The sequence below is a fragment of the Gopherus flavomarginatus genome, chromosome 4, assembly GCF_025201925.1.
Source record: "Gopherus flavomarginatus isolate rGopFla2 chromosome 4, rGopFla2.mat.asm, whole genome shotgun sequence".
Lineage (NCBI taxonomy): Eukaryota > Metazoa > Chordata > Testudines > Testudinidae > Gopherus > Gopherus flavomarginatus.
This window is the reverse complement of record NC_066620.1, coordinates 168292741-168315056: the sequence shown is the minus strand read 5'-3', so window position 1 is coordinate 168315056 and position 22316 is coordinate 168292741. Positions and strand designations below refer to the sequence as shown.

At 39.8% G+C, this 22316-nt stretch overlaps 2 protein-coding genes across 4 annotated transcripts in view; one reads left to right on the top strand and one right to left on the bottom strand.

Moving 5' to 3' along the window:
* KHDRBS2 (KH RNA binding domain containing, signal transduction associated 2) overlaps window positions 1-22316 on the bottom strand; it is a 694643-nt gene that overhangs the window by 423527 nt on the left and 248800 nt on the right. For all 3 annotated transcript variants that reach the window (XR_007774032.1, XR_007774033.1, XM_050950940.1), the window contains exon 3: window positions 670-786. Coding sequence is in view for 1 of the 3 variants with exons in the window: in XM_050950940.1 (XP_050806897.1) it covers window positions 670-786 (117 nt within the window). In the remaining 2 variants the exon portion in view is untranslated. The remainder of the gene's footprint in view (window positions 1-669; window positions 787-22316) is intronic.
* Window positions 1-22316, top strand: part of LOC127049743 (uncharacterized) — a 412642-nt gene that overhangs the window by 160583 nt on the left and 229743 nt on the right. The window lies entirely within an intron of this gene.

Genomic DNA, 22316 nt, shown 5'->3' with positions numbered 1-22316 from the left:
TCATAAAAATAGTAGAATGCTGGTTAGTTTTTATTTTATCCTGGCCCTGCCATTTTAACTGCTGAAACAAATAGCACTGGTGACAGAGAGAGCCACAAAAGATATGTCAATGTAAAATACAGATCAGTGGAATGAACAGATACTATTTGCTTGTTGAAGCAAGATCAGACTATATGATGATAAGGTACACTACAGTATAAAGTCACATTCTTTCATTCAGAGTTAAAAAAAGTTGCTTTAGTTTTATAAACAGTCATCTTACAGAGGAGTGACACGACCAAGTGGACATTCCAAACAGCAAGGATGAAACGTGCCATATGGTGTGTTCCTTTCAGTGCTATTTAATTTTTTTCTTCAAGGCTGTTGAAACTCTTTGTTTCAAATATGTCTTACCTAATAAATATTCAAAGGAGAAAAGTGCAACATCCCCAGACAAATATTAAATAGCATGGAGGACAAGAATAAAACTACACAAAGCACATTTACACATGTCCAAATTATAGCAGTAAGCTTCACAAACAAACCATTGCTGGAAGAAGATAGACATGAGAATAGGTTTTTAATACAATTTAATTAGTAATTTTTTCATGTAAATTAACCTTTTAAGAAGAGTGCACTATATATAATTTATGTACACTTGACATTAAGGTCAGAATTCATGTACAATACCTTAGCTTTATCCCTCATGGAACCTTTGCCCAGGATAGACATTTTTGCACCTGTCTCCTCTTGTAACCTCTTCAAGGAGTTTCCTCTTGGTCCAAGCAATTTCCCAACAAAATTGAACTAGAAAGTGAATAAAATATCTGTTTTTAGATAAAGATGAACTAAAGAGATGGTGTTCAGAAAGTGCAATAAATATTGGTAAGCAAGTTACTGGAGAAGGAAAGGATAACATATTGGCTTCAGTAAACATATGTTCCTAAAAGGATAATTTTCCTTTCTTTTAAAAATGATATGATTTAGTTCTAGGAATTAAGTCTTGAGTATAAACAGGCTGTGTCAGGGACGCACGTGGAGTGGGGGAAGTGGGGCAATTTGCCCCAGGCCGCGGGCCTCCCAAGCACCCTCCACAAGAGTTTTTCGGGGCCCTTGGAGAGGGGTCCTTCACTCGCTCTGGGGGCCCTGGAAAACTCTCATGGGGTCCGGGCCCCCAGAGCTTCTTCCACTCCGGGTTTTTGGTGGCAGGGGGTCCCCGCTGCGGGTCTTTGGAGTGACCTGGAGTGGAAGGACCCCCCGCTGCTGAATTATCGCCGAAGCCGGGGCCCCCCACCACCAAAGACCCCAGGCCCCTTGAATCCTCTGGGTGGCCCTGGGCTGTGTACCAAGGAGATTCATGGGGTCTGTGGGAGGACTTAGGTATCCTCCTCTCTAGGCCTAAAGGCATCAGAGGTATTCATGATTCCTGGGTTCCTCCTGTGTCTATGTTTGTAGGTGAGAACAACCAGAGGCTCATTGTAATCATGGATACAGTGGTCTCACTTCTATTACTCCCCTTCCTCATCTCCCAGACTCCACAGCTGTTTGGGCACAGGGAAACCTGTGGATCTCTTCTCTCCTGCAAGTTGGTGATGTGGACTTGAGCCTGCCCATTCCATACATTAGAACTGCACCTGCTGAACCTGCAGTTCTCTGGTTTTGCCCTGTTTGGGGTGCTAACTAAGGAGACAAAACTGGCCATAGAAACACAGTAATGTATGTGTGGGCAACTTCTTGAAGTTAGCGTACAGTACTCTGTGTATAACTTTTCCTTAACACATGTTTTGTGTTAAATTCAGTGGGCAAATGGCAGAATGCCTCAGCCAGTGGCATGTTAATAGCTGGTTGTAAGTTGGTTAGACAAAAATATGCAAATGACAAGGCAGCCTGACTTGTATCACTCTGGTATTCTTCCATAGAGCAAAAGGAATTTATAGTAATTCCACTTAAAGAATGAGGTGGTAGAACAGGCAGTGTTGAAAGGAATATGGGAAATACATCATGACAAAAGGAAAGAGCAACTTAGTATATGCTGAGGTGGTTCAAATGACCCGCAGATGACTAACAAGGCGATGTAAACACCTCACCATATGATGTATCCTCAAGATCTCCAAGCACAACAGAATTTAGCCTCACAAAATACCAAGGACTTGGGGAGTATTTTTTTCTCTATTTTACACAAGAGAAAAGTTATGCACAGATTAAGTGGCTTGCTCTACAGCACAAACTGTCTGTAGCCAACCCAAGTATAGAACCCAGGTAGCCAGACTCTCACTATTGTACTTTAACTATAGATCACAGGTAGTTCCTCTAAATATCCACGTGCTGGACACAAAAGAGGTACTCGTGGAAATCACACACTATAGACGAATGTATTAAAAAATATAAAAGGGTGGTGTTTCCCCTTAATACATAATCACCAGCATCACAGCCAAATTAAACACTTATGGACAAACTCTGTTGTCAGCTAAATCTGTGTAGCTGATTTGATTTCAGTAGGGTTTACAGGTTTTACTGGAAGTAGAGTTTGGCCCCTAACATTAGTCACAAGAAACACATACATTGAATTTCCCCACAAAGAGAGCTCAGAGAACTGACAGAAAAGCTACACCTTTCATTTGTTTTGAAAGTCCATTCACTAGTCTCAGGCCCTCTGATTGTAATGTAGTATTGGACACAGAGGTACAATCCCGAAGTAATGTGTCAATGTGCCTGGAATGTGCCAATACCAGGTTTCGTAAAGTAACACTACACTGCACTGCCAGCAAACCACATCACTTAGCAAACCTGATAAATTGTCTCTCTTCTGAAGAGTTTGTTCAACAGTTTAGCGGTCCTCAAGCTGGTACTCTCATGGGATATGGAAGAGAAGATTGGTACTCTTAAAGAGGGACGTCAGCTATGGAATTCATTCTTCTGATTAGTCTGAAACAGCCCTAATTGGTTGTTGACCTTTAGAGTATACTGAAAAGTCCAACTATTTGGGCAGGTGTCTGGGGAGGTCTGAGGCTCTGGTGGGAATGTGGGTTTTTTGGCGGTGTTCAGATAAGGAAATTTCAGTTTTAGGGACCGGCTTTCTTTATGAAGATTGTTGGCTTGCTGTCATTTGTGCCTTTGAGTTCCTCTTATATTTCTTTATTAAGGGGCCCTAGGGCCTGGGTTAGGTTTTCTTTTATTATGTTTCATGGTGAAATGAATAAAAATAAAACAAATATTGGTGACATAAGGAAGAAGGAATAGTAAGGACTCGGTTTCAAACCTAACACTGAAGTTTCTAGATATTGTTGAACAATATTTATCCATTAGACTATAACAACTCCATTTCTGTGTATATATGGATTCAGGAAATATACAGGTTTGTATTGTGGCTTTCCAAGACACAGCCCCTGCTTGTGCTGTGTGCGAAGTCAAAGCACACAAGCTCAAGTCCCTGTAGCTATCCTATCTGACAAGCACAATGGCAGGCAGGATGGCTATGATGGTGTAACAATGGGCACTCAGAAGAGGTTCTTATACAGCCTTTGTGAGCACAGCATGAATTTCTGCTTTGCTAGCTGCATCTCACAAGCAGTGCAGAAAGATAAGGTATGACTATGCACTATTTCTCCCCTTTCAGGGTGTCTACTGCTGCTCAGGGAATTCAGTATGTGGTATAATGGCTGCACAAGTAGGGGAAGGGCACCCATGCAGGTCAGCCAAAATTTGGCCCTCTTTGTTGTCTGAATAGAAAGGAACTGTTGAGAAAAAGCCTATAGATGCTGACCATTTGTATTTATACATATTATAAATTGTCTAATAATTACCTGGAAATGTTATAGCATAAGGGACTGATTCTGCAGAGATGAGTTGTAGGCTGCATAAAATATGTACATAGTGGATTTTAAAGACTGGCATTACACTGCAAATAAGTATTAGAGCATGTTTAATTCCATCGACTATATGGTACAACATAGGTAGACTTAATCCATGTCTTAGACATTCTCTTGAAACAGGCATTATACAGTAAGCAACGTTTACAGTTAAATAACTTAATTGTTTTAAATGTGTGTTCCTTTGCCCCAAATTCTCAAATAGTCAAAGTACCATACCAGAAATTCTATTACACTGTTTTAAGTTTTTTGCAGCAATCCAAAAAGCTAACAGAATGTTAGCTACCATTGAAAATGAATAGATAATACGACAGAAAATCTCATAATGCCTCTATATAAAGCCATTGTCTGCCTACACCTTAAATACTGTGTGCAGTTTTGGTTACTCCATTTCAGAAAAGATATACACCTCTACCCTGATATAACGCTGTCCTTGGTAGCCAAAAAATCTTACCACATTATAGGTGAAACCGCATTATATCGAACTCGGGTTGATCTGCCAGAGCACACAGCCCCACCCCCCCGGAGCGCTGATGGGAGTGGATGACAGGGGATGGATCATGCAATAATAACCCTGTTCTGTTCATTACTCTGAAGCACCTGGCATTGGTCACTGTCAGAAAACAGGATACTAGGCTAGATGGACCATTGAACTGATCCAGTATGGTTATTCTTATGTTCTTATTTTGTTATGAGAATACCATGCTGTGACATGTAGCAGCTTTTCTGGCCCAACTCTGGCAATTGTGATGGGATAATCATAGTAGGTAATTAAGAAGTTGTCATGGTATAATTCCCCACTCTGAACCTTAGCGTCCACAAGATGGGGTACCAGCATGAATTCCTCTAAGCTCAATTACCAGTTTAGTACCCGTAGCGCTGCCACCAACCAGGAATTCCAGTGCCTGGTACACTCTGGTTCCCCCAAAACCTTGCCCGGGGACCCCCAAGACCCAGTCCCTCTGGATCTTAACACAAGGAAAGTAAACCCTTTCCTTCACCGTTGCCTCTCCCAGCCTTCCCCTCCCTGGGTTACCCTGGAAGATCACTGTGATTCAAACTCCTTGAATCCTGAAACAGAGAGGAAAATGCACCTTCCCCCCCTCCTTCTGTCTTCTCCTCCCAGATTCTCCCTGAGAGAGAAAGTAATCCTGGCACAGAGAGAAATCAGCCTCTCTCTCCCTCTTCCCTCCTTTCTCCCCACCAATTCCCTGGTGAATCCAGACTCAGTCTCCTGGGGTCTCACCAGAATAAAAAAACAATCAGGTTCTTTAAACAAGAAAAGCTTTTAATTAAAGAAGGAAAAACAGTAAAAATTATCTTTGTAAATTTAAAATGGAATAGGTACAGGGTCTTTCAGCTATAGACACTGGGAATACCCTCCCAGCCTAAGTATACAAATACAAATTAAAATCTTTTCAGCAAAATACCAATTTGAACTCCTTCCAACCAAATACACATTTGCAAATAAAGAAAACAACCATAAGCCTAACTCGCTTTATCTATCTAGTACTCACTATTCTGAACTTATAAGAACCTGTTTCAGGGAGATTGGAGAGAAACTTGGTTGCACGTCTGGTCCCTCTGAGCCCCCAGGGTGAACAACAACCAAAACTAACAGCACAAAAACTTCCCTCCCTCAAGATTTGAAAGTACCCTGTCCTCTGATTCGTCCTCTGGTCAAGTGACAGCCAGGCTCACTGTTCTTGTTAACCCTTTACAGTCAAAGAGATATAAAGTACTTCTGTGCTATTAACTTTTCTTATCTGTTTATGACCGAAGTGTATCACCTCTTGATAGGCATGCATGTCTCCAGCTGGCATAAAAAGTAGTTTTTCAAACATATAAGGTCAAATCCTATTCATCCCCCAATACTCTGCAGCCATGTAAAGTCCAATATATAAGCTTGCACAGGAGGGGGAATATCTCCACCACACAAACATACCTCATACTGGAGCTAAACTCTGCAGGTGTCTGTTTTAGACAGGGAACATATGGAGATGGGGAAAGGGAGGGACAGTAAATAGTGAATCCATGCCAACAGGAAGTTCTGGAGAACTTGTATATCAGCAGAGGTATGAGGCTTCTGCCATAGGCTACTGTGCTCCTGAGACTACATCAACTACCTTACAAGTCCTCTGAGAACAAGAATGCAACCTCCCATAGCGCTCTCCTGCATGAGATCTCTTCATTTGGGCTTTGAACAGTGGCCAGGCTTTAGCCCATGAAAAGGAAAATAGACTCCAACTATTGGAGGGCCAAATTTATACCTGGTGTAATATATTAAGTCAGCTGAATTACATCAGAGATAAATTAGGTACAAGCAACCAAAACAAGAGTCATTAAAGCTGCAGTATCTCTAAAAGATTTACTTATGGCAAACATTTTATTACGCATTTTTTATCTTCAGAAATGCTCAGAAGCTCATATTTACAGTTTACTTGAAGAGGATGGTGCAATAATTGCCTGGTTATTTATTAGCTCGCATCAAGCACCTAAATCTACAGTAAAAATTTTTGGCATAACTCCATGAAACAGATGGTCAGTGACTCTAGACAAACATCTTCCAGAGTACAAGTCCATACGGATATAACATACTATTCCCTCAGTTTTTATTTTAGCTATTTTCTGTCAGAATTTGTTAACAAGTTGTGCCATTTAAATAAATGAATATAGATAAGTCTTAGCATTAAAATAAATTTTCAGGTTACAAATAATTGTGTTTAGTCTCTGATGTATCTTTATTTAGGTAAATTTAATCAAGGTACATTCAAATACCTATTTCTCTAACTCCAGCAGTTCTCAAACTTCATTGCACCTGACTCCCTTCTGACAACTATAATTACTACACAACCCGAGGAGCTGGGGTCAGGGTGGGGACAAAGCCTGAAGCCACCTGACCCCTGCCACACTGGGTGAGGGACCAAAGCCAAAACTTGAACCCCACCACCCTGAGCAGAGGAGTCAAAGCCCAAGGGCTTCAGCCCTGGAAGGGGGCCTGTAAGCTGAGCCCCACTGCCCAGGTCTGAAGCCTGGGCCCCACCACCCAGGGCTTTAGTCCTTGGGCTTCAGCTTTGACCCTGGGTGGTGGGGCTTGGGCTTGGACTTTGGCCCCGGGCCCGATCAAGTCTAACACCAGCCCTAGTGACCCCATTAAAACCCAGTCCCAACCCACTTTGGGGTCCCAACCCACAGTTTGAAAACCCCTGCTCTAACCTAAATATTAGCAGCTATGAGTCTGCATGTTGGGGGCCAGATTCTGCCATTCTTATTCACATTGTGTAACTACTTGTTGAATACTGTCATTAAAATCCACAAGACTCCATACAGCACGTTTATAAAATGAGAAATTGGCTGATCTGCCTGTGTAATTGGAGGGAGGGATGGGGATTCTGATTTTTCTATCAAGGATGTTTTATACATGCTTTTTCTTGTAATGTTTCTGTACATTATTAAACTGTTGTCATGTTTGACCACAGAGATGGCTTTATTTCAGTGGTGGGGGAAATGAAATAATGCTTCCAGGAGTTGTCCAACATGCAGTGTGTTGTGGCTCTTAGCCCCCACGTTTGGCCAGCTCAGCCTGCCAGTGCACGAGGCTAGGAGGCAGGGACGAACGGTTCAGCTTCCTTTTTACCCATTTCAGTACAGAGTCTGCAGTTGTGGATTGCCTCTACACATGGACGCAGAAGGGCAGAAGTCTCCAGTACAACCTTGTATATCCATGCAAATAACAGCTATATCTGGGATTTATCATCACAATCCCATTTTTCACTTTCAGAAACTATTTTGGAATGAAATTTGCCAGGCTTGCTCTCTGTCTCTAGGTTTCTTTTTATTAGTATTGGAGTAAAAAATAGCTGAAGTTTGACATTTGATCCATTATGCTTGATTTCATAATCACATTTTATTTTAGATACATATATGGACGGTACTGTATCTAACTTTGCTGGAAACACTGTATTATTTGAGAAATAGTATATGATCATTTAATTAAAGACTATTAAAGTGCACTTTTTTGCATTTAATTATTATTAATAATTATACTTGCAACAGAACTTATGCAGAAATCTGCATGTTCAGAGCACTGTACAAACATTTTTATTTAATTATTCAGGTCATGTACATAACGCAAAGCATTATTTTAATTTGACTGACATATGCATACTCATTAATATAGTTCTATGCTACCAGCTTGGAGGAACCTTACAAAAACATTTTATTTAGAACCAATTCTACTTACAATTTGTATAATGCATTTTCTGTATACTTCCTGACACTTTTGTATTACTGAGGACATATGAATGAAACTTTGATCTTGTTTCTTTAGATTTCAGTTTCCTGTACTACTTCAACAATTGCAATTAACAAAATCTATCATTTTCACAATTTTTCATGATGCACTGACTGCTCTTTAATTAAAAACTCTTCAGTAAGGCCTTAGTATTTCTTTTGAGGCTCTGTGCATCCTGAACTCACACACTTTCCCTAGCATCTCACAGGATTAAGCCCCGAACATCAAAACACTTAACCATACAGTGAAATTCTACTGGGTTACAAATTCTGACTGGTGCTGAGCACTTGCAACTCCCACAGAATTCAAATAGGACTTTTGCCTGAGTAAGGGCACAAGATTTGACCAGCAAAGTCAAATTCCAGAAATTTCCACTACATGCACCCAACGAACTGGGTATTCACCCACGAGAGCTCATGCTCCAATATGTCTGTTAGTCTATAAGATCCCTCAGCACTCTTTGCTTTTTTTACAGTATAAAAGGGAGCAGCTCAGCTCAGTCTGCCCTGACCAGGAAGTAGAGTGGACATGCATTGCAGGCTTCTGCCCAGGGTAGCTCTATGTTTTTTGCTGCCAACAAGCACAGCTGTCAGGTGGCCTTCAGCGGCACATGGATCTCCCGCAAGCATGCCACCAAAGGCTGCCTGACTGCCGCCTTTTACGGCAACCAGCACGTGGCTCCCTGCGGCTTGCTGCCCCAGGCACACGCTTGCTGTGCTGGTGCCTGGAGCTGTCCCTGCTCCTGCCTGGGAGCTGTCGGAGCCCCAGACCATGGAGGCCAGGCCTGCTGAGACCCAGGCGAATACCTTACTGTCCGTGGAAGCCCATAATGAGAAGGAGTTGTTGTGAATTTCACCTGTCGACTATCTCAGGGAACAGAGGACCTGTGGGCTATGGAGCAGGAAGACAGACGTTGATCCAGTTGTGGTACTGGGAACAGAGGTAGCATGTTTCAAAAGTATCCCTGCTGACTCAGTGGCAGATAGGCTCACCACTGCTAGGGCCACGGGTTAGAACCCAGTGGATTAGGGAGTGCCCTGGTTTCTCTATCTCAACCACCACTCCTAGATGGTGTCCCCCACCCCTTTGGCCACTAGGCCATACTGCCATGCGCTCAAGGGTGGTCCTACTAACTCTGGCTGCTAGGCCATACTGCCCTGACAGAAGAGTGATCCTCCTGACTTTAGCCACTGTGTCATACTGTCCTGAGCTACAGGGCCTCAGAACAAAGGTAGGCTACTAGGCCATACGTCATTGCGCAAGAAAGGCAGTCCTACTGGCTCTGGATGCTAGGCCGTACTGCCCTGCTTGGAAGAGCCATCCTATTGACACTGGCCATTAGGTCATGCTGCCCTGAATCTAAGGACAGCCTCTCTGACCATTAGTTCATACCATCCTGGTCAGAAGAGTGGTTATTTGGACTTGGCCATAGGATGATAACACCCCCAACAACTAATGTGGTATGCCTGCCCTGCAACATTTTTTTAATTTGGCAAATTGATTGCTTAAAATTATGCCCTAATTGCCATTTGGATTAACTTCCAAATTGGATTACCAAAGCAGAAATTATTTTTTAACCCATTTGAGTGCAAAAGGATTTAAAAAACAGGGTGGGTTGCAGTTTGTTGGCTGGTGGCATGCCTTCTAGAAATGATATAACTGTGCTTTAGTTAAGCCTGTGATGAGGCAGATTAAACAATGATTCTAGGTCAATATTTGGAAGGAAGAACAAAGCATATTGTACATGACAAATGAGTGAGAGAATGTGAGATGGAGCCAAAATGGCTAGATACTCTATAGAATGAGATGAAAACATTGTGCAGGAAAGAAGACTTGCCATATAAACATCAATAATAGCCAGAAAGTGAAGAAAAAAGGCTGCTGCTCTAATAATGTGTAATGATGCCATAGCATTTTTCACTTGCAACTCTTTCTTTCAAAGAACAGGATTTGGCTCCCATTGTATAATAGGATTATAGACTTTATCTCTAGAATGACATTACTGAATGCCTCACCTACATTTAATAACAATCCTATTTTTAACTTAATATTTACTTCATTTTGAGAACACTGCATTCAGCAGTTTTATGTACAGAAAGCAACCCAGTAACAGAGTGTGAAGGGGTCCTGCCTGCACTGGAAGGACAATACATTAAAGGTGTAATTTTTAGAGCTAATGAGAGCTCACAGTTCCCATTGGTTTAAACAGAACTTGTACGTATTCAGCCAAAAAATATATATATAAAAAATTATAACTTAGAATTGTTTCCATAAACAAGAGACCAGTCATGAGGTATATTCTCTCACTGTAGGGATGCTGTGAGGGATGAAACATGTTCCATCAAGGAATGATTGGTTTTGTCCTTAGGATAAAAGTAATTAAATTGGTAGAGGCCAGTCACTCAGTAGGGGAGGAAAGACTCGGGTAATAACAGCTGGAATCTCCTAGAAAACAAGAAAGATTTTTTCATACTCCTAACCAACATGGCTATGCTGGGAAAACTTTAAGTGTGGCCCAGGCTTGAATGGCTCCATACTCAGGATAAATGATTAATAGCTCATAGCTCAAAATGTTCTTCACTAGTTTTCCTCATACTTGCAAGGGGGAAAATAACCTCGGAAGATAATATTCTTCAACGGGGTCGGCAACCTTTCAGAATTGGTGTGCTGAGTCTTCATTTATTCACTCTAATTTAAGGTTTCGCGTACCAGTAATACATTTTAATGTTTTTAGAAGGTCTCTTTCTATAAGTCTATAATATATAACTAAACTATCGTTGTATGTAAAGTAAACAAGGTTTTTAAAACGTGTAAGAAGTTTCATTTAAAATTAAATTAAAATGCAGAGACTCTTGGACTGGTGGTCAGGACTCGGGCAGTGTGAGTGCCACTGAAAATCAGCTCGTGTGCCGCCTTCGGCACACGTGCCATAGGTTGGCTACCCCTGTTCTATAATGAATCCTTTGCTATAAACAAGCACACAAACATTCTTAGTAGTTATAGTAAACTATTTCTCCTGAATAGCCCATTATATGCAAAATATTGCAGTGTGCTCTACCTTCTAAATCTTCGACCCAATTGTGAAAGCATACATTTAGACGTATGCTAGCGAGGTTAAAGCTAGCATGCTAAAAACAGCAGCGTGCATGCTCTGGCTCTGGCTGGAGCTCAGGCTCTCAAGCCTATTGCTCTCAAGCCTTGCATTTTTCTGTCTACAGACTTTGTAGCCATTGCAACAAATGTTAAAAGAAACTGCCTTTTAAAAACATGTTCAAAGTGATTGGAAAAATTTATCTCTTTTTAACGAAATTGGGGCGCAAAGTGAGAGCTCACTCTGAAGCAGCCAATACGCTTTGCAAGCTCATCAGAATGTTTCTGATAGTTTACTTTAAATAAAAAGTGTCTTGATTTTTAACCAAGTAGATTAAATTACAGCAGAATGACCAAAACAAGACGGAATACTCTGTTACTTATGTCCAAGATGAAAAAACAAGGTATTTTTGACATGTATAAGTATTTAGCAATTTTAGCACTTTAAAAATATATGGGTATATAATAAATGACCCTGCACTGAGGTGAGAATATACCATGCTCTAACCTTCAACAAAATTGCATTCAGTAACACTGATTTACACTGTCAAAATTCCCTACGACTATTCCATGTCAAATGTATTTCTATATTCTTCTATTTAATCTCCTTCCAAAAAATCACCATCAGAACCATCATGTATTTTCATCATTAAAGTCAGATGAAAAATTTCCTTGTTAAAGTAGATTATTTTACTTAAATATTGCACAACATAAATCTCTTTAATCTTCATTTGAAGCATCTGGATTCACAGATATTTGCTTCAGATAATAACTTTAATCTTCTTCATGTCTTTTCTTACAAAACATAATGCCATCCCATACTTTGCCAATATTTATGCTATGTCAGGGAACTGGTATATGCAAATATACTTTCCACTTGACTTGTTAAATCGTTGTAGATGCAGAGTTTGAATCCTGCCCATTCCTATTCTTACATTTATGCCTATTTCAAGTTTAGAAAAATTTTCAGATTAAAAGAAGCATAACCTGCTCTTTAGTCTGATTGTATCCCTTTGGCAAATTTAAGACAGATCAATTTCACAGACTCAGGTGAATCATGTGCCAGGTTATGCAAACTCCTCTTTTAGTCCATACTCACTGTGACGGATCTCAGGATAGCCATGGCAGTGAGTTACCTTGTTACTCCCTACATGTAGCAAGATGGAGTCTTGTCTATGTGGCTGGACATCAGCTCCCTAACACCATCAGCCTTTCAGTCATTCAAGCACTCAGCTCTGGGCTATGTTCTTTCTTTGCTTTGCAAGTTATTAATAGGTGTGCTCCAGCCCCCAAGTCCCCTTGAAGCATTCACTTGTGATATGAAGACACTGACTACTTACAGGAATCCCAGATCCTCTGCTCCCAAAGGAACAATGCACCACAGTATACCAGTTTTACCTTAAATCACCACTCTTCTATAAACACAAAGTGCTTGTGAGCACTTATAATGAATCATAAGAAGGTTTGTTATAAGAAAGGATAGCGATTACACTAGAAACAAGAGAGGTGATGGAAACAGATGGTTACAATACAAAATGAGCTCATAAAATCAGAATTAGGGACTATACTTATTAATAGTTACCTTTCCTATCTAATAAAGTAGATTTCCCCACTCAAAGTTCAGTCTTTTGCAGAGCTGATTGGCTTCTCAGGAGCCAGGAGCCAATCTTTCATGAAACACCCCTGCTCAACAAGATGTCTCCTAAGGTGAATGGATGCAGAGGGTCTTTCTCTACTCTGTGATATGATGAATAAGTTTTTTGTCTTCATTCCCAGATAGGGCAATCCCCTATCTCTTATAATGTACCATTATGTAACCTCCAAGTTGTTTTGATGTTTATAGGTTATCTTTGATGGTTTTCCATTGACTCTTCAAGGGTAAACAGTGAGGTGGCAAAATTTGCAGCTGATACAAAACTACTCAAGATAGTTAAGTCCAAGGCAGACTGTGAAGAGCTACAAAAGGATCGCACAAAACTGGGTGATAGGGCAACAAAATGGCGGATGAAATGTAATGTTGATAAATGCAAAGTAATGCACATTGGAAAACATAATCCTAACTATACATATACAACAATGGGGTCTAAATTAGCTGTTACCACTCAAGAAAGGGATCTTGGAGTCATTGTGGATAGTTTTCTGAAATCATCCCCTCAATGTGCAGTGGCAGTCAAAAAAGCGAACAGAATGTTGGGAATCATCAAGAAAGGGATAGATGATAAGACAGAAACTATCATATTGCCTCTATATAAATCCATTGTATGCCCACACCTTGAATACTACGTACAGATGTGGTCACCCATCTCAAAAAAGATATATTGGAATTAGAAAGGGGCCACCAAAAAAGGACTTCCATATGAGGAGAGATTAATAAGACTGGGACTTTTCAGCTTGGAAAAGAGGTGAATAAGGGGGAATATGATAGAGATCTATAAAATCATGAGTGGTATAGAGAAAGTAAATAAGGAAGTGTTTTTATTCCTTCTCATAATACAAGAACAAGAGGTCACCAAATGAAATTAATAGGTAGCAGGTTTAAAACCAACACAAGGAAGTATTTTTGCACGCAGCATACTGTCAACTTCTAGAACTCCTTGCTAGAGGGTGTTGTGAAGGCCAATACTATAACAGGGTTCAAAAGGGAGCTAGCTATTTTCATGGAAGATAGTTCCATCAATGGCTATTAGCCAGGAAGGGCAGAAATGGTGTCCCTAGCCTCTGTTTGCCAGAAGCTGAGATTGGGTGACAAGGCATGGATCACTTGATAACCTTTCTGTTCATTCCATTTGGGGCACCTGCTGTTGGCCATTGTCAGAGGACAGGATACTGGGCTTGACGGGCCTTTGGACTGACCCAGTATGGCCGTTCATCGTTACAACAACACAGAAAACATAAGGACAGTTGAGTAATACATTACATAATTGGCTAGCCTGGGAGGAGTGTCAACCACCTCCACTTGAATGGGCTATCACCAAGATATATGATTCTCTGGTGACTCATTTCATTCCAAGACCATAAGGCATAGTTTTCAATACAGTTGCATTAGTTCTAAAATATTACCTGTACACTCATCTTGCAGAGATGATGAGTATCAAGAAGCTACAAGCTTTCAGTACATGCTATCCTTCATGGATCAACACTATGACACTGGTATAGTAGGTGTACTGGGTCAAGTCAAGGCAAGAGTTCTTGTAAAGAACAGTGAACACTTTCACCATTGGCCCCAGAGGGTCTCTGTGTCACACTCAAACAGTTTCAGCTATGAGGAACAACATTATCTGACACACTAAATTTCTAAGGGAGAAAGTGGCAATAAATACTCTGGTATATTATCCCATCATAGATGTTTCAAGACAAAATAAACCAAATATATCATACATATCAACATGTAACTTTAAATATTATATAACTTTTACATTGATCATCTGTAAATTAGTGATAAGCAAATTTCAAGAGAGTCAGGCATACTATTTATCTGCAAAGTCTAATGAATCTAGAACATTCATACAATCTGAAAACATGGTAACACTGCAGTGTAAATGCCATCATATTATGACTCCAGCTCAGTAAAACCTATATTCCATAAATCAAGAGAAAATAGCAGAAGACCTACTTAATGGCAAAAGTAGTGCCAAATAATGAAGAATCCTCTGCTGTAGGATCCCAAGCTGACGAGTAAGCAATGTCACCACAGAATTACCGAAGAAGCCCATCATTGGAGTAGAGAGGAGAGTATTAGTTCTATAAAAATACAAGAATGATCATACTGGGTCAAACTAATGGTCCACCTAGCTCAATATCCTGTTTTTCAACGGTGGCCAGTGACAGATGCTTCAGAGAGAATGAACAGAAAAACATTCACTGGCAATGAGTTTCATAGGTTGACTGTGCCGTATGAAGAAGTACTTCCTTGTGTTCTTTTACACTAACTCACTATTAATTTCATTGGGAGACCCTTGGTTCTTCTGCTATGTGAAGGAGTAAATAACACTTCCTTATTCATTTTCCGTACACTATTCATGATTTAATACACCTCAATCATATTCCCCCGCACCCTTAGTTCTCTCTTTTCCAACCTGAACAATCCCAGTCTTTTTACTTATCTTCATATGGAAGCTGTTCCATATCCCGTATCATTTTTGTTGCTCTTTTCTTTACTTTTTCCAATTCTAATATATCTTTTTTTGAAATGGGATGAACAGAAATGCATGCAGTATTCAAGGTGTGGGCATACCAGAGATTCATACAGTGGCATTATGATATTTAGTCCCTCATTATCTATCCCTTTCCTAATGTTCCTATCATTTTCTTAGCTTTTTTGATTGCCACTGCAGATTGAGCAAATGTTTTCAGAGAATTATCCACAATGATTCCAAGAGCTCTTTCTTGAGTAGTAACAGCTGATTTAGACCCCAACACTTTGTATGTACAGTTGGGATTATGTTTTCTAATGTGCATTATTTTGCATTTATAAACACTGAATTTCATCTGCTATTTTGATGTCTGGTCACCCAGTTTGTGAGATTCCTTCATAACTCTTTGCAGTCAGGATTTGGTCTTAACTATCTTGAGTAAATTTGAATTAACTGGACACATTGACACCTCACTGTTTACCCCCTTTCCCAGACCACTTAAGAATATGTTAAATAATGCTGTCTCAGTACCGATCCTTGGGGGATCCTACTATTTACCTCTCTCCACAGTGAAAATTAACCATTTATTTCTACCCTTTGTTTCCTATCTTTTAACCAGTTACTGATCCATGAGAGGATCTTCACTCTTATCCCATGACTGCTTAATTTGCTTCAGAGACTGTAATGAGGGGCCTTGTCAAAAGCATTCTGAAAACCCAAGTATCAGGGGGTAGCCGTGTTAGTCTGTAGCCACAAAAACAACAAGGGTTCCAGTGGCACCTTAAAGACTAACAGATTTATTTGGGCATAAGATTTCGTAAGTAAAAAACCTCGCTTCTTCAGATGCTTATGCCCAAATAAATCTGAAAACCCAAGTGTCACATTCTGTTGACACCCTCAAAAAAGTCTAATAGATGGGTGAGCCATGATTTCCCTTTACAAAAGCCACGTTGACTCTTCTCCAATGTAATCTGTTCATCTAGGTGTCTGATAAGTCTGATCTTTATTATAATTGCAACCAATTTGCCTAGTATTGAAGTTAGGCTTACTAGCCTATAATTGCCAGGATTGCTTCTGGAGCCTTTTTACAAAATTAGTGCCATATTATCTATCCTCTAGTCATCTAGTGGAGAGGCTGATTTAAATAATAGGTTAAATACTACAGTGTGACATTGCACCCCATAATGCTTTATGGGAATAAGCTTATGAATGTATACATGACACAATTGGAATATGTTTTATGCTTCATATGCCACGTAACATATCTCTGTAAAGGTTATGTTCTCCTGAATATATTCATCCTATTTGTATGCATGTCTCATTTTTGTATTTGAAGTTATGAATATTGGCTGTCTACTCGTTTAAATTGCCTTAGTAAAGCATTTAGTCAGCTTGAGAAAGGAATATGCAAATTAAGTGCCCAGTCAAGAAACACTTAACTGGCAATGGATCTTGGAAGACTCCAATCCTGATAAGAAGTCTTCCTGGAGACATTCAAGATAGCATGTGGGCAGTGGCTGCTGCCTGTAAAAGCAGAGTCATGCACGGACATGTGACTTGCCCATGTGACTCCAAAACTCCATCTCAGAGCCGGATTTTGCATAGGAGAGTGGAGGGAGCTGGCCTCTTCACCCCCAAAGGATACCTGAAAGAAACTGGAACAAAGAACAGTGACCACGAGGGGTGTGAGTGATTGCTGGACCCAAATTAGGAGGAGGCTAGTCTGTAAAAGAAACATACTGGAACATCTCTGAGGGTGAGATTTCATCTGTAATCACTTTCTTACTGTATTAGGTTTAGACTTGCATGTTTTATATTATTTTGCTTGTTAATTCACTTTGTTCTGTTTGTTATTACTTGGAACCACTTAAATCCTACTTTTCATATTTAATAAAGTCACTTTTTACTTATTAATTCACCGAGAATATGTATTAATACCGAGGGGGGGACAAACAGCTGTGCATATCTCTCTATCAGTATTACAGAGGGTGAACAATTGATGAGTTTACCCTGTATAAGCTTTATATGGGGTAAAACAGATTTATTTGGGGTTTGGACCCCATTGAATGTTGGAGACAGGAACACTTCTTAAGCTGTTTTCAGTTAAGCCTGCAGTGTTTAAGGGACATGGTTCAGACCTGGGTCTGTGTTTGCAGCAAGCAAGCATGTCTGGTTCAAATAAGGTAAAGTTCTGGAGTCCCAAACTGGCAGGGAAAACAGGTTAGAAGTCGTTTCAGCACAGCAGTTGTCAGTTCCCAAGGGGTTTTCTGTGATCCAACCCATCACACACAATTCTGCAATTTCATATTTGAGTTCCTTCAGAGCTCTTAGGTGAATACTATCTGGTTCTGGTGACCTATTACTGCTTAATTTATCAATTTGTTCCCAAACCTCTTCTATCGACATCTCAATCTGGAGCAGTTCCCCAGAGTTGTCACATAAAAAGAATGATTCAGGTGTGGGGATCTCCCTCACATCCTCTGCAGTGAAGACCGATGCAAAGAATTCATTTAGCTTCTCTACAACAGCCTTGTCTTCCTTGGGTGTTTTTTTTAGCCCCTTGATCATCCACTGGCCTCACTGATTGTTTGGTAGGCTTCCACCTTCTGATGGACTTTAAATATTTTTTCTGTTAGTTTTTGTGTCCTTAAGTAATTGCTCTTCAAATTCTGTTTTGCCCTGCCTCATTACACTTTTACATTTGACGTGCCAGAGTTTATGCTCCTTTCTAGTTTCCTTGGTAGGGTTTGACTTCCCCTTTCTAAAGATGTATTTTTGTCTCCCATTGCCTCTTTTACTCAGCTGTTTCACCATGGTGGGATTTTTCAGTCCCCTTACTTTTTTTTTTTTAATTTGGTATGTACATTTAGTTTGAGCCTCTATTATAGTGTTGTTGTTTTTTTTAAATCGATGCAGCTTTCAGGCATTTCACTCTTGTAACTGTTCCTTTTAATTTCCCTTTATCTAAAGTCCTCATTGTTATATAGTTCTCCTTTTAGACATTAAATGTTACTGTGGTAGTTTTCTCTGGTAATTTTGCCCCTACAAGGATGTTAAATTTAATTACATTATGGTTGACATGACTGAGTGGTTCAGCTATAGTTACCACTTGGACCAGATCCTGCGCACACTTAGGAATAAATCAAGTTCTCTTCCCTTGTGGGTTCCAGGACTAGCTGCTCCAGGAAGCACTCATTAATGGTGTCTAGACATTTTATCTCTGCATCCCATGCTGAGGTGACATGTATCCAGTCAACATGGAGATAGTTGAAATCCCCCATTATTATTGGGTTTTCTCTTTTTGCAGCCTTTTTAATCTCCCTGAGCATTTCATAAATCACTGTCACCATCCTGGTCAGGTAGTCAGTAGTATATTCCTACTGCTATACTCTTCTTATTCTGGCATGGAATTTCTATCTATAGGGATTCCATGGTACAGTTTGGTTCATTTAAGATTTTTACTGTATTTAACTCTATTCTTTCTTTCACATATAGACTGATAGACTCATAGACTCTAGGACTGGAAGGGACCTCGAGAGGTCATCGAGTCCAGTCCCCTGCCCTCATGGAAGGACCAAATACTGTCTAGACCATCCCTAATAGATATTTATCTAACCTACTCTTAAATATCTCCAGAGATGGAGATTTCACAACTTCCCTAGGCAATCTATTCCAGTGTTTAACTACCCTGACAGTTAGGAAATTTTTCCTAATGTCCAACCTAAATCTCCCTTGCTGCAGTTTAAGCCCATTGCTTCTTGTTCTATCATTGGAGGCTAAGGTGAACAAGTTTCCTCCCTCCTCCTGATGACACCCTTTCAGATACCTGAAAACTGCTATCATGTCCCCTCTCAGTCTTCTCTTTTCCAAACTAAACAAACCCAATTCCTTCAGCCTTCCTTCATAGGTCATGTTCTCAAGACCTTTAATCATTCTTGTTGCTCTTCTCTGGACCCTCTCCAATTTCTCCACATCTTTCTTGAAATGTGGTGCCCAGAACTGGACACAATACTCCAGTTGAGACCTAATCAGTGCAGAGTAAAGCGGAAGAATGACTTCTCGTGTCTTGTTTACAACACACCTGTTAATGCATCCCAGAATCACGTTTGCTTTTTTTGCAACAGTATCACACTGTTGATTCATATTAAGCTTGTGGTCTACTATGACCCCTAGGTCTCTTTCTGCCATACTCCTTCCTAGACAGTCTCTTCCCATTCTGTATGTGTGAAACTGATTGTTCCTTCCTAAGTGGAGCACTTTGCATGTATCTTTATTGAACTTCATCCTGTTTACCTCGGACCATTTCTCCAATTTGTCCAGATCATTTTGAATTTTGACCCTGTCCTCCAAAGCAGTTGCAATCCCTCCTAGTTTGGTATCGTCCGCAAACTTAATAAGCGTCCTTTCTATGCCAACATCTAAATCGTTGATGAAGATATTGAACAGAGCCAGTCCCAAAACAGACCCCTGCGGAACCCCACTTGTTATACCTTTCCAGCAGGATTGGGAGCCATTAATAACTACTCTCTGAGTACGGTTATCCAGCCAGTTATGCACCCACCTTATAGTAGCCCCATCTAAATTGTACTTTCCTAGTTTATCTATAAGAATATCATATGAGACCGTATCAAATACCTTACTAAAGTCTAGGTATATCACATCCACCGCTTCTCCCTTATCCACAAGGCTCGTTATCCTATCAAAGAATGCTATCAGATTAGTTTGACACGATTTGTTCTTTACAAATTCATGCTGGCTATTCCCTATCACCTTACCACCTTCCAAGTGTTTGCAGTTGATTTCTTTAATTACCTGCTCCATTATCTTCCCTGGCACAGAAGTTAAACTAACTGGTCTGTAGTTTCCTGGGTTGTTTTTATTTCCCTTTTTATAGATGGGCACTATATTTGCCCCCTTCCAGTCTTCTGGAATCTCCCCCGTCTCCCATGATTTCCCAAAGATAATAGCTAGAGGCTCAGATACCTCCTCTATTAACTCCTTGAGTATTCTAGGATGCATTTCATCAGGCCCTGGTGACTTGCAGGCATCTAACTTTTCTAAGTGATAGTGCCACTCTCCCACCAGCACAGGCTACTCTGTCATTTCTATATGTTCTGTGACATGGTATTACCTTGTTCCATTCATTATCATTGTTTCACCAAGCGGGAAGCAGCCTGCTAGCTTATGTTTTAAGGACGGGCTACTGAAGTGCAGGGATTTTTTGTTTGGCATTGTGACATAATGATGATGTGTCACAAACAGCATCATGTTGTGATATAAAATTCTCATAGTATGATACAGCTTCATGATATTGCGATGTTATAGTCTGATGAGTATATTTGCAATATTTTTATTTAGATTGGCAGTTCAAACAGAGTTGGTTTGACAAAGTACTTCCGTCTACTCACCTAAAACCCAACCCTCTGGTCATCATGCTTACTGAAATCAAGAATGTCTGAAAAAGCATTTAATTTTACAACATCCAGTGGTGTGTAGTATGATTATCAATGAGATGCAACTCATGTTACAGCAAGTAATTATTTGTCATAGTCAAACAGACAGCATGTCACACTTCACTTTGAGTTATGACATAAAATGCTACAGCCCTTTCATTTTAGGCATAAACACTTTCCATTCTGCTGCTTTTTCTCAGGCATAGTGGTCTGAAAGAGATACAATGAAAAAATATTTCAGGAATGTGTTTAGATTATATTCAGAGATTCAAATATGAATCTTTGAAGACATGATATGTTTTGGTTTTAGGGGATGAGTTCATAAATATTAGACTTCCCATATGCACACCTTTTCCCATCTCTGACAGTAATTGCATGAGACTTTTTTTTATTTAAATCCAGATGACCATATCTGAAAGATGGATGTAATCATATTTACTGTGTATAGGCAGTGGAGGAAGTTAATGGGTATTGTTTATTTCACCATGCATATAGAATACAATGAACAAATGTTTCCCTCACATGCTTCTTTTAGCCAGTAGGATAAATAAATTGGTTGGCTAATACTATCCCACTCTTGGTCAAACCATGACCCATTTTGCAGATCATTATGTAGACATGCTAAGGTAGTTGTTCTAACACATTTTTGGCATGCAATGCTCTTACAGGCACTATTCACCTTACAAACAAACATTATTCTATTTTGGTGGTACAAACAAGAGTATCTGAGCTCAAAATTGGGTCATTCCAATTTCTTCTTGGTTTGCTCATTAGAAATCCAAAGTTAAAAAATATTTATGTGTATCTGATAAAAATTATCTAAAAAGTTATCAAGTTACTACTTTTATTTTTCTTTATAAATATGATTTCCAAGAATAGTAATTGAGGTAAACTCAGCAGCCTCCAAGTTCCTTACATTCCTCCCCAGCATATACAATCCATAACTGAATTGAAATAAATGATTCATTACCAAAATGGCTCTTTTTTTAGCTAGTAATACTATTTCCCATGTATCATTATTACTTTCCCATTAAGAAGCATTACGTGTATTCAGGACAAAACCCATTCAACATAACTGGGTGTAGGGGTTGGAAGGTGGCCTAAGTTTTTGCATTTTTATCTATTTAATATACAGCTTGTTATTTACCTTATTATTATAAGCTTCTGAGACATAACCATAAGCCTTCAGCTTCACCTAGCTGGAAAACTTCTTAGTGATAATTTTTCTGGAAAGTTGCTACACTGTGATGAATAACTGATTATTACCAATACAAAAGCAGCCTAATTTGTTCTTACATAATATAACAGGAGAGGGGAAAAATGAACAGTTGCAACAAAAAGATAATAACTGGTTCAAAATTGTTTATAGCAGGGGATTTACAACAGGTATGCAAGAAAAATGGCAAGAAAGAGTGTTAAATGACATAATTACTCTTAATTTGCATAATCTTAGCCCACTGTATACCCTAATGTTCTGGAAGAATATATGCCATTAAAG